The sequence below is a fragment of the Podarcis tiliguerta genome (genome assembly GCF_965153285.1).
Source record: "Podarcis tiliguerta genome assembly, chromosome: 11".
Classification (NCBI taxonomy): Eukaryota; Metazoa; Chordata; class Lepidosauria; order Squamata; family Lacertidae; genus Podarcis; species Podarcis tiliguerta.
In genome coordinates this window covers 33722476-33737426 of record NC_139544.1, presented here as the reverse complement: position 1 = coordinate 33737426, position 14951 = coordinate 33722476, and the positions used below count along the sequence as shown (strand labels likewise).

The window sequence follows — 14951 nt, the reverse complement described above, 5'->3', positions numbered from 1 at the left end:
GTTTATTATTCTGTGCCCCAGCATTTCCAAAGATGTCTGGGGAATTTCTGCCTGTGGTTACAGGTTGCACAGAGACTAGGTGCCACAAAGCTCCAGATTCTCTGCTTCCTCTAGCAGCTTCATACCCTCCACAGGGAGAGCCCTGAACGGCCTCTTTCAGATAGCATAAGCACCATGATCCTCAAAAACTTCTCTCACAGCAGTAACAAGTTTAGAATGGCTCTCAATACTGTTAATGTGAGACTTTAAAGAGCAGCGCATTTGCACATTAGCGTTGTGTTAATGGACAGTGAAGGCTGTAGGAGAAAGCTGGCCCGGTTTTGCCCAGCAAAGCTCTCGGCCAATTCATAAATTACTGGATTCTGTGTATTTATTCCACATGTTTAAATGGGTACCTACACACCAATAAATTAATAATGTAGGATCAGAGATAGTGCCCTGTTCTTGTTTCTTTAACCAAAGCTTGATTTTCCCCCCCAGGACTCCATAAGGAAAGCATTACATAGCAGAGAGATAAACTTCCCCACTTCCAGCTCTCTGCAGATCATGCTTCGGTTAACAAGCATAGCTGCAAGAGGCAGCTGAAAAATTTTGGTAACCCTGGTTTGGCCTTGGGCTCAGGAAGTGCATTTTGTATTGTGCAAAGTGACAGGCACATAGAACGGGCTGCATATGTGTGTAATTTGTTTCAACCATAAATAGTAATGGAGCAGCCATACTGCTGATTGACAATTTGCATGACTCGGCCAGTTTTATAGAATGTGAGCATTTTCGTGGAGATCACTGAATAACGGCATAAAATTGGTTGAGAATGAAATAAATGGCCAGTTCTAGTATTCAATCTTTTTGTTTGGTTAAATCTATTTGTTTAACTTTCTTAAAGTTAGAGCAGTAATTCTGTTTTATGAAGACAAGCATACTTGTACTACAAATTAATTGAAGAGCTTTTACGGATTCAGAAATAATAATAATAATAATAATAATAATAATAATAATATACATTACTGGAAGTAAGTTCTCCTGTGGTCAGTGAGACTTGCAAGTGTGCTTAGGGGTAGCTGTATCTGTCAATTGCAGTTTCCTAATACACACATTTTTGTAAGCATCCTTGTACATTCTTTTTTGTGCATTTTCTTTTTGTTCCCAATTTTGGGATGCACTACTAAATTCAGATAAGTGCAAATTCCTAAGCTCTATTCTGGTTTATAGAAGCATCTATTAGGTAAGCTCATATTAAAATGCAGACTGTTTTAATTTCTCCTCCATCTCTAGCTGTGCACAGGATTGTAGCCTCAGCCTTTTCCCTCTTTTTATAAGTTGTGGAATGTATTCTTCCATCCATAGGATTCATGAGTGGCAGATGGATAAGCAAGGAGCTTGCTATGGAAAGAACACATGTCTGTTTTGGGGGAGGTAGTGGTATTCCTTTGTGGGGTTTCTGGTTCTTGTTTTCATCATGCATTTTGTGGTTTTATATTGTATTTTTATGTTGTGAACCGCCCTGAGATCTGCGGATGAAGGGCAATATACAAATTAAACAAAGACATCTTACAAGGGGGGGTGGGGGGGGTTGTAAGGGCAAACTGCCTCTAAATAAACCTCTTTGCTTCAATCTGCTTTGGCAGCTTTTGATTGGGGGTTTCGTTTGTCCAGCAATGCGTACAAAATATCTGCATACTAAGAGTTCTGTTTCATTTGAAATGCAAATTGCTGATTCAAATTCGCAGCAGCCTCCGAATACTTTAATGAGTAGGTAAGCAAATATACAACTTCCGTCCCTTCCCTTCATTATTCACGGTGCTGTCAATCCAATAGAGAAGGTCAGTATCCATTATTCACAAGAGGGAAATTGCACATGTAATTCCCTCCATCTCAGATCAAGGCTAGTCTGTATTTTGCTGTCGTAAAATCAGTAGTAGCAGAGCTGGTAAAAGAACATTAATAATTCTGTTCACATTCAGAACAGTGTGAAACAGCAAGATCCAGCCTCCAGATATTATAGCTGGTTAAAATAGAATATGACTGGCATGCCAGACAGTTTGCATTGTACCCTGGCTTTTTTTCTAGGTGCTGTTGAATCGATCAGTATCATTTTGCCTTTGTCCTTTGCACTGATGTCGGTTTGTGTGGACCCAGAATCTTAAAGCCCCAAGAATAGCCTGGCAATTTTATTTCAATCTTTTCAGACTTGGAACTGCAATCATTTAAGCATCTTTCAGTACTGAGATACCAGGAAAACGGGGAGTCAATTCTGTATTATGCAGTCAATGCATAAGCCTGGTTAATATTGGTACTCTTTTTAATGGTGTTTTCTGTTTTGTTGTATGCCCCCCTGATGGTTTTTGATAGATCAGTACAGTGGTATCTCGGGTTAAGAACTTAATTCTTTCCGGAGGTCCGTTCTTAACCTGAAACTGTTCTTAACCTGAGGCCCCACTTTAGCTAATGGGGCCTCCCGCTGCTGCCGCGCCGCCAGAGCAAGATTTCTGTTCTCATCCTGAAGCAAAGTTCTTAACCCAAGGTACTATTTTTGAGTTAGCGGAGTCTGTAACCTGAAGCGTATGTAACCCGATGTACCACTATATATGCTTTTTAATAGATTAAAATATGCCTATTCTAAGTCAGCATTCCTGCACGTTTCCTCCTGAAATGCAACTGGCACCTGCATTTCTGGCCTTCCAGTGCCAGCTGAAAGCCTGGCTCTTTGCTTGGGTGTTTGAGCAATAAAGGTGTTGTTTTGGAGTTCTTGCTCCTGCCCTTTGTATTTTTATCCATTTTAGTTTTGAATTAGATGTTCTTATTCCCTTTATTGTGCACCACTTACAGATCTTTGGCTGCAAGGTGGTATGTGCAAGACAGATAGTCAAATACATTTTATTTCTACTGATCTATTTTGTCACAATCTTCGGTTTTTTCTTTGTCACCAGATTTGCTTAAACAGGTTTAGATGGCCAGAATTAGCTCTCAGGAGCAGTAAGGAGAGGAAGGAAAGAGGAAACCTGAATGTCCTCAGCATGCTGTTAACACCTGGTTTTTGCTCAGTGGTTTCATCATTGAAAAGGGGATGACATAAAACCTTGAGGGAATAGAATCTAGGAGAGAGAGAAGAGAGAGCAGGAGGAGCTGAGAAATCCCCCATTGCCACCCTCTGAAAGCTCTGCTGCCGTCTCAAGTGCAGACTTGAAATGTCTGACAGATCTTGCAGATACATCACAAACATGTCATGATCAATATTAAAGCCCTGAACCAAAAGATGCAGTCATTCCTCTATTGTAGGTCTTACAATACCGATCAGGGCCAAGGCGGGGGAGATCAATACATCATTTGGTTGGAAATCTTCGAAGAGATGCCTAGAAGCCTTCAGCAAGTTGGTGTCCTCCTGATGTTTTGTAGTAGGTAGCCTGCTGAGAGTCATAGTTCAAAACATCTGCAGGGAATCAGGTTGGCAGAAGCTAATTGAGTGTATATTGCGGTTTAACCCTCTGCTCCTTCGCTCCCCCCCCCAAAAAAAATTCCACATTTGCTAGCCAGGGTATCCAGATTATGAACTCGCTACTTAAGCAGGGGCAGGCCAACAATAGATTTAGGACCAGAAGGCATCTCACATACCCTGAAAGAGATACTGGCAGGCACAACCAGCAAGTCACAGCATTTACCAGCTCATCTTATGCCTGAATTTGGGAACAATCCAAATTACAACTGACTGGATGGAAGGCTCCCTCCCCCCCCAAGTGTATATATTGGAGAATAATACCAATTGTAGCTGATGAGAGGTGGAATCTTTCTTACCTTTCCCGCCCCGACCTGGCCACAGTGATCCATGTGACGGTCACCTCCAGGCTTGACTACTGTAATTCGCTCTACGCAGGGCTGCCCTTGAAGCTGTCCCAGAAACTCCAGCGGGTGCAGAATGCTGCAGCGAGACTCCTCACGGGGTCTCTGCCATGGGAGCATAATTCACCCAGTGCTTTTCCAGCTGCACTGGCTCCTGGTGGAGTACAGGGTCAGATTTAAGGTGCTGCTTTTGACCTTTAAAGCCCTTCACGGCCTAGGACCCTTGTACCTACGGGACCACCTCACCCGGTATGCCCCATGGAGACCCTCAAGGTCCATAAATAGCAACACCCTAGTGGTCCCAGGCCCTAAGGAAGTTAGATTGGCTTCAACCAGAGCCAGGGCCCTTTCAACTCTTGCTCCGGCTTGGTGGAACGCTCTGCCTCATGAGACCAGGGCCCTGCAGGATCTGATTTCTTTCCGCAGGGCCTGTAAGACAGAGTTGTTCCGCCTGGCCTTTGGCTTGGAGCCAATTTGATTCCCTCCCTCTCTTTCTTTTTTTCTTTTCCTTCTCTTCCTGCGATGAGGCTACATTTTAATATTTTAATGTTTCAATATTAATGTTGTATTTTAATTTTGTTTTTAAGTTGTAATCATTCAACTTGTTTTTATTATTGCTTGTTAGCCGCCCTGAGCCCGGCCTTGGCTGGGGAGGGCGGGGTATAAATAAAAATTATTATTATTATTATTATTATTATTATTATTATTATTATTATTATCCCCGCCCCCAAAATAGCAGTCACTGGTTTTGTGTGGGACACTCATCATAACTGCTACTGGTTTTATGTGCCAAACTGATCATAGCAGCCATAATCGTAAGTGTCCAATGAGTCAATTGCGAGCTCCCTGCCTTCCTACAGTTGCCTCCTCTCCAGGGTTTTCCCCCAAGCAGTCATGGATGGTGTCTGTGAACAACCATTCTGTTCTGCTTTTTTCATTTCTCTGCATGTTCAAGGAGACCTGTTGAGGAGGCAAGCTGGTCGCAGGAGGGGGGGGGGACTCCCTGGATTCTTCAGCAGCCTGCCTCATCACTGCCTCTTGGTCCACTTCCTCTCCAGCCTCTGCTTCTGCCTCTGAGTTTCAACTGCTCTCTGCTACAGCCTCTTCCTGCTCACTAAACCCTGTTGCCTCTTCAGATTCTGACACCTCCTCCTCCCAGTCTGCTCCCTCTTCTTCCTCTGACCACTCATGTGTCATCCCACCACCAGTCCCTGGGCTCTGAGCCCCCTTCCCGCCACATCTCTGCATCCAACCAGTCAATGACAGCCGCAATACTTCCAACAGCAGCCAGTCAGATGCCCCTGGGAAGCTCACGGCTAGGCTGTGATTGTGATGGCTACTCCACACCCCATTTGTCTCCCACATCTACTAACAGAATTCATCTGCTACATAATAATTACATCTTGCAACCCTTTCTTTCCTTTGCTGTTTCCAGGAATGCGATTTGAGAAGAGAGTTGAAAGGGCATCCTCATATAAATACAAAAAGAACCCACACTGACACTTATAACTATTTTTGTATTTTATTGTGGAACTGAGCTTGTTTCCTTTACATCAAATATCCTCAACAGAAGAGGGGATATTGCACACAAATATCATAAAAGCACTACATATTACTTTCACTGGAAACTAATTTTCTACATTAGATATGACTGGATAGAATAGAGGTGATGAAGGATTATAAGACATAAAACCATACACAGCTGCAGACCGACACAAACAAGACCATTCGGAACAAGAGAGAGAGGAGTGCGTGAGGAGCTTCTCAGCCAGCAACAAGACTTTCTCGCCATGGTTTGGAAGAATAAATGGCTGCATGCAAACATGTGAAAGCATCCTGGAACTTCAGAATTGCGCTTTGACCAATGTGAGTACAGCCCAGTCTTGTATGAATAGAATGGAGGCTCCTAAAGCTAATTCAGTGCAGAGAAGCATTCCCCCCCCCCCCAATAAATGTTCAAGGTTTAGATGCTGCATTTTTATTTATTTATTTTGTTATAATCACAGCGAACTTTCTTCTTTTAAAATAGCAAGCATCTTTAACAAGGCAAATAATGCAATTTGCAAATGCGTTTTGAAGAACTGCTTGTTCCTGGACTGGTTTTTCGTTTTGTTTTGTTTTGTTTTTGGGGTGGTTTGCCAACTATTCAGTGAGAATATTATCACTTACAGAAACTCTCTTTTTCTTCTGTAAGTGTAAATATTGTATTCCCCCCCCCCATTGCTTAATAATGCCAGACCACAAAAACTACTATTTTCCTCTGAGCAAGAACTTCTGGTTACATATGGACAAAGAAGAGGCCTAGGACATAAAATTTATAATGCAGAGTGTCCCCTTGGAGCGGGAAGCATTGGGACAGGGAGACTTGGAATTTCCCCCAGCAAATTTATTTTCTCAGTTCAGTGTTTTTAGGTTCCTAAACTGCTTAAGCTATTGAAGACAGCTAAATACATTCATATACACATTTGGATCCATTCACCACAGTATGAGAAGTTAAAAATAACTCAAAGAGACGAAGAATGGGAATGGAATCAAAAAGGTAGGAATTGTTGTAACCAGACCCACCATATGAAGATGAAAAGGCATGCAAAAGAAGATCCATTTTAGGCTACAATCTTATGCACAATTACCTAGGAGTAAATCCCACCAAACTCTGGGGATTAGCTTCTGGGTAGACATGTATAGGACTGCACTGTCAAGTTGGGAAATGGACTGTGATCTCGCCTAAACAGTCACTGAATTTCATTCAATGGAATAGTACTATCATAAAGGCTACGATTAGGGGAATGTTACCAATGGGTAATACCATCATTTTCTAGAGTGCTATCAGCACTCAAATATTGACACATTAAAATTAGGCTAATCAATATTGAACCATGCTTCTAGTAATCTGTGCTGAGCAGCAGAGCTCAGTATCAGTATCCATGGCATTTCCTGGTTGACTGTCAATAAGCTAATTGTGTATGGCTGTAATTAACACAATTAGGTTAGTTGCACAGGCAAGAAAGGCATTAATTTGGTCAAGAGGAGTTTTTCTTTTTAATAAAAAAAAACAACACCGCCAAAATTGGCTGCCATTTAAAACTTGTGTGTGCGTAAAAAGCAGATTTGTTTAGAAAATTTATACCCCACTTTTGCAATCTTATTCAGAATCCTGAAACGGATAGCGCAGGCTACCCAAGAAAGTGTTGCAGAAGAGGAAGGCACTCCCCTTCATGGTGGGGGGCTGGGTATCCATCTCATACACTTTCCATCGCCCTGTATCCTTGAAAAGATGTTCCAGAGGGTTCTCGAACCCCTAAGAGCCAGTTCTCAAGAAGCACATTGGCTTGCAGACCTGTGCGCATGTTTCTGTGTGCAGATTGATCAGGGACATGGCTTCTGCACAATTGAGATCTTTGAGACGAAGCCGTACAGAGTACCATTTTTTATATATACAGGAAAATGTTTGCCGATATCCAAGAGCTGAATGGGGCTATCAAACATTTTTGAGGCATTTAAAAGAAGAAGTAGTGCACCCAACATAAACACCTGATCAAATTTTTGTCCCTACAACAAAATATGTATGAGAACGATTGAGGATGTTCTTAGAGTGAAGGAATGTTAAGGCCGGATTTGAACCCCATTGAGGCTGCAATCCTACATGCACCTATGTGGGAATAAGCCCCCCTTGAACTGAGTGGGGATTACCTCTGAGTTAGGCATACACAGGACTGCACTGCTATGCTGATTTCAACTAATCTCCTATGGGACTGCTGGTGTGCATATGACTAGAAAGACTGCCACTTCTCGGAGGGCGTGGAGAGATGGCAGCTTCTCTTTTGTACATATTCATTTAATATTGCTATTTAGGGCTGAACTAAAAGAAAGTCTTCATTTTTTAATTAAAAGAAGCAGCTTGTTTGGAAACAGGCCAAGTGGCTACTTTCACATACTCGCTTGCTGTTAACGGCATTCTTCTATTTATTTATTTGCAATATGTTTATAAAATATACTCCCACTAAAAAATGATTTAATTTCTGCTTACATATAAAGTGGGGGGCAGATCATAAAACAAATCATTTCTGCACAGTTCATTGATACATGGAATATTGTGTTAGTAACTTGGTGGACCCAAAGCTGCAGAACCCTGGAGACCTACTTGGAAATAAGCCCCACTGCACTCAGCAAGACTTGCTACTCCATCCATAAAGGGATTAAGACTGTAAAAGGCCAATCCTCCTTGACCCTTTGCTCACAAGGCAAGCTCAGGATGTGGTGCAGTAACAACTGTGGCCAGCGCATCGGCACACTTAATGTGCTGTTGATGGTATTGTGCTAGCTCATCCAGTGTGGACGAGGGCACTGTTCAAGATGCACCACATCAGAGATGCTGTGTAGCTGGGCTACGAAAAGCTAGTGTTGAGCTGCAAAAGGGGCAGGCAGGAGTAATACCCAGGGCTCATCAGCTATGTAGCATTTCAGCTTCATGATGCCAGCAGTTTCAAATTACAGGTAGCGGAACTAACTTCCCCCACTTCAGGATTCTGTTTTAACTATACTGGGACAAACCACTCTGTGCTGTGGTGCAAATTCCTCTTTAGGTTTGAGCTGTTCACATTAGGAAAGAAGCATTGTACATACACTTAACTTAGAAATTCTGCCTCTTTCCACAGTACATTTCCCTTTGTCTTTCGTACCACAATCATATGGAATTTTTAAGGACGCGAGTCCCAAACTACTACTAGTTGCTTCCATGTATATTATTCCAATAAAAGCAAAGAGACCACAAGAACACAAGCTTTCGAATGACCTGGGTGAAAGAATAAATAAAGTAGCATCGCTACAAAAGTCAAACAAAAATAAAATATTAGAACTTTTTTTAAAAAAAAAATGCACAAAACATTTAACAAACAATATTTCACAGCATTAACTGGGCTAACACAGCCCAAATTAAAAGGGGGGTTGTAGTAGTATGAAAAATAATTTTTAAAAATTAGCAGTGCAAATACACATCTATAAAATAAAAATAAACAATGTTAACCATTGAAATAAATTATAATAGAAAATAAAACGATATAAAATCCACTATTTAGGGAATCAAAGCCTTCTGCAAAAAAACAATTGGCACAGAACAAAGCAAATTCCTATTACGGCGGTCATGTAAATTCCTTACAAAACCACAAAATAAAGCGTAATGGATATTGTTATATGCAGTGATAATTGCGACCCAGTCCTCAAGATATTCTACCAGCACCAGTAATATTTCCATGAAGCTTCAGGTACTACCACAGGTTCTGTGATGCCCTAACCCTTTGACAACTGCCTTAATAATGGGTAGCCTTCCCTCAAGCTGTGCGTGATAGTTGGCTTTTTTAAAAAATCAAAAATTCTGCCCCAAGGTAACACAAATTCTGTGACAACTGAAGCTTAATTCTGCAAGATGCATACATTATGCACATTTGCATGACTTCTCTTATGTTGCATAATTAATTTTCTGACTGCTAATCTTGGGAAAATGCAAAAGGCTCCACAGGGTACCAAGATTCCAGCCTCTGGGTCTTCCCTGTAACCATAAGGGTTAAAAAGAGAGGAAGAGCGCTGAAATTCTCAGAAAGCTGAATTCTGCAATCAGCTTTTCTGCACCCCTCACAGAATTGCAACATTCACACAATCCTAGTTTTCCTTTGGGAAGGGATCTGTAAATACGGGGAGCACGAACTTGCTTGAGCTAATTTTAAGACAGGTACCAGGAGAAAGGAAAACCTACAGTAGGTGGAGCCAGTTCTTCTGCTGCCCCAACTAGTAGCCCTGAACAGTTGGAGAAGTGCATTGCAGCAGCATCCCAAAGAATGCCGCGGTGCAACTGCCAATCATAAGCTGCTTTCGTTGATACATCCCGCCTCCAGAAAAACATTGCCACAAGCAAGTGCTTGGGTTGTTTGTGCCCTTGGGCCAGCCCAGAACCTAGGCAGTCTCCTGGCTAAAAGGAAGCCAGCCTGCATTTAGTTCTCGGGTTCTTTAATCACTGACACATAATAGCATTTTTTAGTGTGCTCCCTGCAAAATTATTGTCGGCAGTTATGTTAAATAAATACAGTACTTCATTCTCACCAGAACCTCAAAATAACATTACGCACTTGTCTTACAAAACTACTTTTAAAAAAAAATCCCTTCACCTGATTCTTTTTCTTTGCAATTTTCCTGTAAACAAAACTTCTGTTTAAAAATTCATCTATTAAAAGTTCGCACCTAGCTAAAAAAAAAAATCAGATCTGTACATTTGTTCCCATATTCGCTCTTAAATTAACAGTCAAAACAAGGTGAGACAAGGCTCTAAAAGACTGTACAGAGTGCAGAGAACCTTTTGCAACATTCTGAATGTGTTAATTTCTGGTACCGGGCACCCTTTCTTTCACAAGGGAAAAGGGGGAGGAGGAGAAAAAGCAGACTTTCAAAAAAATAAAATAAAAGGCTTGCTGTTCAGGTGCACAAATGAAGTGCTCAACTTACATGCATAATTCATAGCACCAAGCTGTTTGACCAATCAGAGAGGTTTCCAGTAGCACACATGCACACGCATACTTCTGTACTGGTGTAACTATAATCCTACACAGATGTTTTTATAAACTTGCTATCTTGCATTTAAAAAATAAGTGCATCAAGTATCTTTGTACATTCAAGTCACATTCTAAGGCAAATTGTCTACCATAGGTACTCCCAACTGCTTTGGTATGTTGCTTCAGTAAACTTGAGTGTGACTTGGGTGTTTCAGCATGCAAGTTTGTCGAATTTAAGAGTAGACTAGATGTATTTTTCACTGGGAGCATGCCTTAGACCAACATGTTTGCATGTTAAACCGAATGGGGTTCAAACTACTTGCATATATTGCCTAGGAGAGTTCTGTGACGCGAATATGACATGTTCAAAGTGAAGTTGCCAACAGCAAGTGAGTGTTTTGTATCTTACGTCCCTTCAAAGCCACATTCGGTTTCACGTAATTTTCTAGCTAGTTTTGTCACTAAATTAAAAACGCCCGCTCTTGCAGTAATTCAGACTAATGCAAACCTACATCTTTCTTTTTTATGTGATGGCAGACTGCAGGAAGCAATATATCGATTGCTTTGAGAGTAATGCAAAACTAATGATTTTATTCTCCTCTACTCCTCTCTCTCGCTTTCTCTCCCTGTCTTTCTCTCAAGGGCAAACGCCCCCATACCTGGCAGAAGTCAGCAGTGTTTGCTAGTGCATGGTTTCCAACTGTTCAGCGGAGATGAACCAGAATCTGCAGTTTTTGCAGTAATTTGAACCCTATGGTGGGAATACTGTTATTTCCCTTAGCAATCAGCAAAAGACTGGAAAAAAAAGATTAGTGACTTGCATCACTGTGATACAGTATAGCATTTGGCAGGTATATATATATATATAGTTCGGCAGCTGAATTAGATGGGTTACATTAGAAAAGGTGTTTTCAAATTGAAGAATGTCTGGAAACAAAGTTTAAGGTTGTGATGCATTGCTTTTTTTCTTTTTCTTTTTCTACAGTTCAATCTTGCATGCAGGGAAAGATTCATCTTGCATAACAACAGTGCTGCTGCTCGCTAGTACCATGATGTTAAGGTCCTGTTGTTTCTCGTGGGTCTCTTGATACCATTCCCTCATCACCTCCGAATCATGGGTAGGGATTAAGGTCACCTGCAATACAAGAATACGAGAACAGAGGACACATTAAGATCAAACAGAAGGCGGTATTAATGTGTGAGCAAGTCTTGAGAATACTGGCCCCCATTTTGAAAGAATACTTCTGTGGCTAACACCAGTAGTAACTAGGTGCAACAAAAACATTTATCAGAAGACGTGGATTTTGAGATGTTGAGAAGTCTAAACTCTATTTCAAGGCATATGGTCCTTATGTAAACAAGACAGAGACTACTTGGGGTACAGTATAGAACTTCAACCTCTACAATTGTGAAATGGGAGCCCCTGACATTTTAGGCACTAAGTTCTACATATCCACATTTTTCAAAATACTGAACACATGATGTGCAACACTATCACATTTTTGTAGGGCCGAGGGCATCTTTCGCCCCATCCACGGAAGAGCTGCTTCTCCATAACTGGCCTCAGCCCATTATAATTGTTAATTAATTACCTTCTGCATGTGTGTCTTGAGGCAATCTACATAACACAGTAAAAATAGTTAAAGCAGAAAATAACAGCAAATGAACTAAAAATAAAATAACATAGGACACACTCATGGCAGAGGCCTATTACTCCAGTTGAGAAAGCTTGACCATGGTGTTGGGTTATTGAAATGTTACCCCAAAACTGCTCACAGAAAACCAGTTGCCAAGCATTGAGCACAATATTTAAAGATGTACTTAAGCCATACTCAAAATCTTGGATATAGAACATGAAACAATTAAAATATATAGTAGACACACAAAATTGGATATGCCTTGCATTTGAAGACATGGACTACCACATTGCGTCTAGTTCTGCACTTAAACATCATTCAAAGTCTGAAAAAGGCACCTACAGTAAGGTTTTGGTAATATGCAAATAGTCAATTAAAATGTATGATTAGTAATTAACACAAACTGTGGAAGATTAAGAGAAAAAACAATTTTCAATATAGCTCTAGTTGTTGTTTTAAATCATGAGCTTATGAGAACACTTTCCTCAGCACTAGCTGTATTCACATGCCATGGTAAACCATAATTATTGATTTACAGTGATCACACAGAAGATTGCTAACTTGATCCTCTCCTAGCAGGGTTGGAGCAGCAAAGCAGAAGTCCTGACAACTCAACCGAAGACTGCTTTGTTTTCCTCCAACTGAATTGCCATGTGAAGCCAAGGTTTGTTCCTGATTTGCCAACCATGGTTTGTTTGCGTGAAATAAACCATGATTCCTGACTCAGAAACAACGCTAAGTCCTTGCTTGTTTTTTCATGGGAGTGATCTTTATAGTAAAGATAAACCATGCATTCTGGTTTTACCATGGCATGCAAGAGGGTCACTGTGACCAGAAAAAGCTTGAAGAAACTTGTTATCAAATATGAGGCACCTCTTGGCATCTTGGTTTAAGAGATTTCTCAAAGTTCCTTGTCACTTTTTTATCTCTTCAGATTTTAATTCACAAATACTGGAGAGCCTACCTGCATGTTGCTTCCCCACTGAGCCTTGCCCTCCAGCAGAGAATCCAGGACAGCCCTGCTCGGTTCTTCAGCAGCAGGATCATTCCCACTCACCACGTAGTAGGATGACCTCACCCTCTTGAAAAACTCTACATCAACATTCTTGCTGTTGCTGTGGTTGGGAATATAGACCAGATCCAAATACACAGGAGGTCCTAGAGGCACAGCTATAGATTTTGTTTGTTTTACATTTCCAGGTCCTTAAAAAAAAAGCACACAAACACACACGAGGGTCTTGTCTGAGTTATTGATGAGAAAATGTCAATGCATCTTGCTACTACTGTGACCTTAGAAAACACATAATTTAAAGTTGGACAGAGCTGGCTTGTCACACTTTGACTGTGGAACACATATTCCCCCATGAATACTACTGACTCTTAAAAGATTTGCTAAAATATGACAGTTAAAGAATCAAAGACTGCTTAGTGAGGAGAACAAGAAGGGAAAATATACCTGATCAGTTCTTATATAGTTTTGTTTTAAACCCTCATAATCAGGTACTTTGTATCAAGTAATAGGATTGGTTAATTCAATAATTGTCATGCAGAAACTGTGATTATTAAATAGTCATTCAAAAAAATAGGATTCTTCAACAGAATTTATGGAACATCAACAATATTTTTGGGAAATTCCTGAAGGGGGTCCTTCTATCATACAGTTTTCAAGTTGGAAGAACTACTGTCCCAAATGCCAGCTCAGAGGTCAGTCACTCAGGTGTTAGAACCAGGAAAAGGTTGACCCAGACCATTAGGATGAGAGCTCTTAAGCAAAACCATGGCAGAACATTAGCACCTTGCAAGATATATACCATATTTTTCGCCCTATAGGACGCACTTTTTCCCCTCCAAAAATGAAGGAGAAATGTGTGTGCGTCCTATGGGGCGAATGCAGGCTTCGCACAGCTCTCCGCAAAGCGCGGGAGCCTGGCGCTGGGCTCCCACGGCTTGCGTGGAGTTGCCTGCATGCTGAAGCCTGGGCACGCTGAGCTCAGCGCGCCCAGACTTCGTGCTCCCACATCCCAAAGATGTAGGTTGTGAGTCAAGTACTCATTCTCACCAGCCACAATTCAACATTATGCAATTTCTCATTTTATTCATCTTTGTTGTTGTTTAATGCTCCTATTGCACAACGGCACTCCCCAAAAATTAAACAAGAAGGGGAATGGGAATCAGTATATGGCTTCTTATATAAAGAAGTAGAAATATTAGGAGATTCAGTATCACAGTAGATGCTAATCAAATACAGCATAGGAGAAGATGCAAAATGGAGCTAGGACTGGGTGGGTATTGTGCTACCACAGTACTGCGCTACCATTGTACTTCTTCCATTCATGAAAAAGAAATTGGTAATACAAGGCTAATAGAGAGAGGATATACAGAAGGAATAGCACATGCTAACTGCCGTGCTATTTCTGCAAAAAAGGCAGGATACCAAAGGCAAAATGGGAAAGCCATTCTGGTGTGGTTTGGTTTTTTAAAAGGCTGACAATTAGCAGCTTCTAATGCTTACAGTTCTTTCAGAAAATATGAGCTAAGGCACCAGGGGAGTGCATGATGAACATGGATTACATCTATGTGTAGGCTTGCATGCACCCCTCTTTTTGTTATTTCTACTGTTCTAGGCACTCATGAAAATTCAGGAAGATCTGCCTATAGGCTTCACTCTGTAAACAAGAAATAGCTCATACATATTCCACCTTCCTCACTTTTCACTACAGTTCTTCTAGCAATCAATACAATACCAAACTCTTTGATGGGCACCTCTCCACTTTTTCTTGTAGCCAGTTGCTTGGCTGCCTAAAATGTAAACAGTGTTTCATTTCTAAAACGAGGGATGTTATAGGTCAAGGCATTCTCAGAAACCTTTTACCTACTAAGTGGACCCTTATTCTTTCCAGAGTAGCAATAATGTACATGGTATCTAAGCCTTTCCTTCTTT

At 41.0% G+C, this 14951-nt stretch overlaps 1 protein-coding gene across 1 annotated transcript in view; it reads right to left on the bottom strand.

The window, feature by feature from the left end:
* Window positions 1–5337: 5337 nt before the first annotated feature.
* MAP1B (microtubule associated protein 1B) overlaps window positions 5338–14951 on the bottom strand; it is a 68696-nt gene continuing 59082 nt past the window's right edge. The window contains exons 6-7 of the mRNA XM_083403597.1: window positions 12975–13213; window positions 5338–11508 (exon numbers count right to left, since the gene is read on the bottom strand). Coding sequence (XP_083259723.1) covers window positions 11353–11508; window positions 12975–13213 — 395 coding nt within the window. The 3' untranslated portion in view covers window positions 5338–11352. The remainder of the gene's footprint in view (window positions 11509–12974; window positions 13214–14951) is intronic.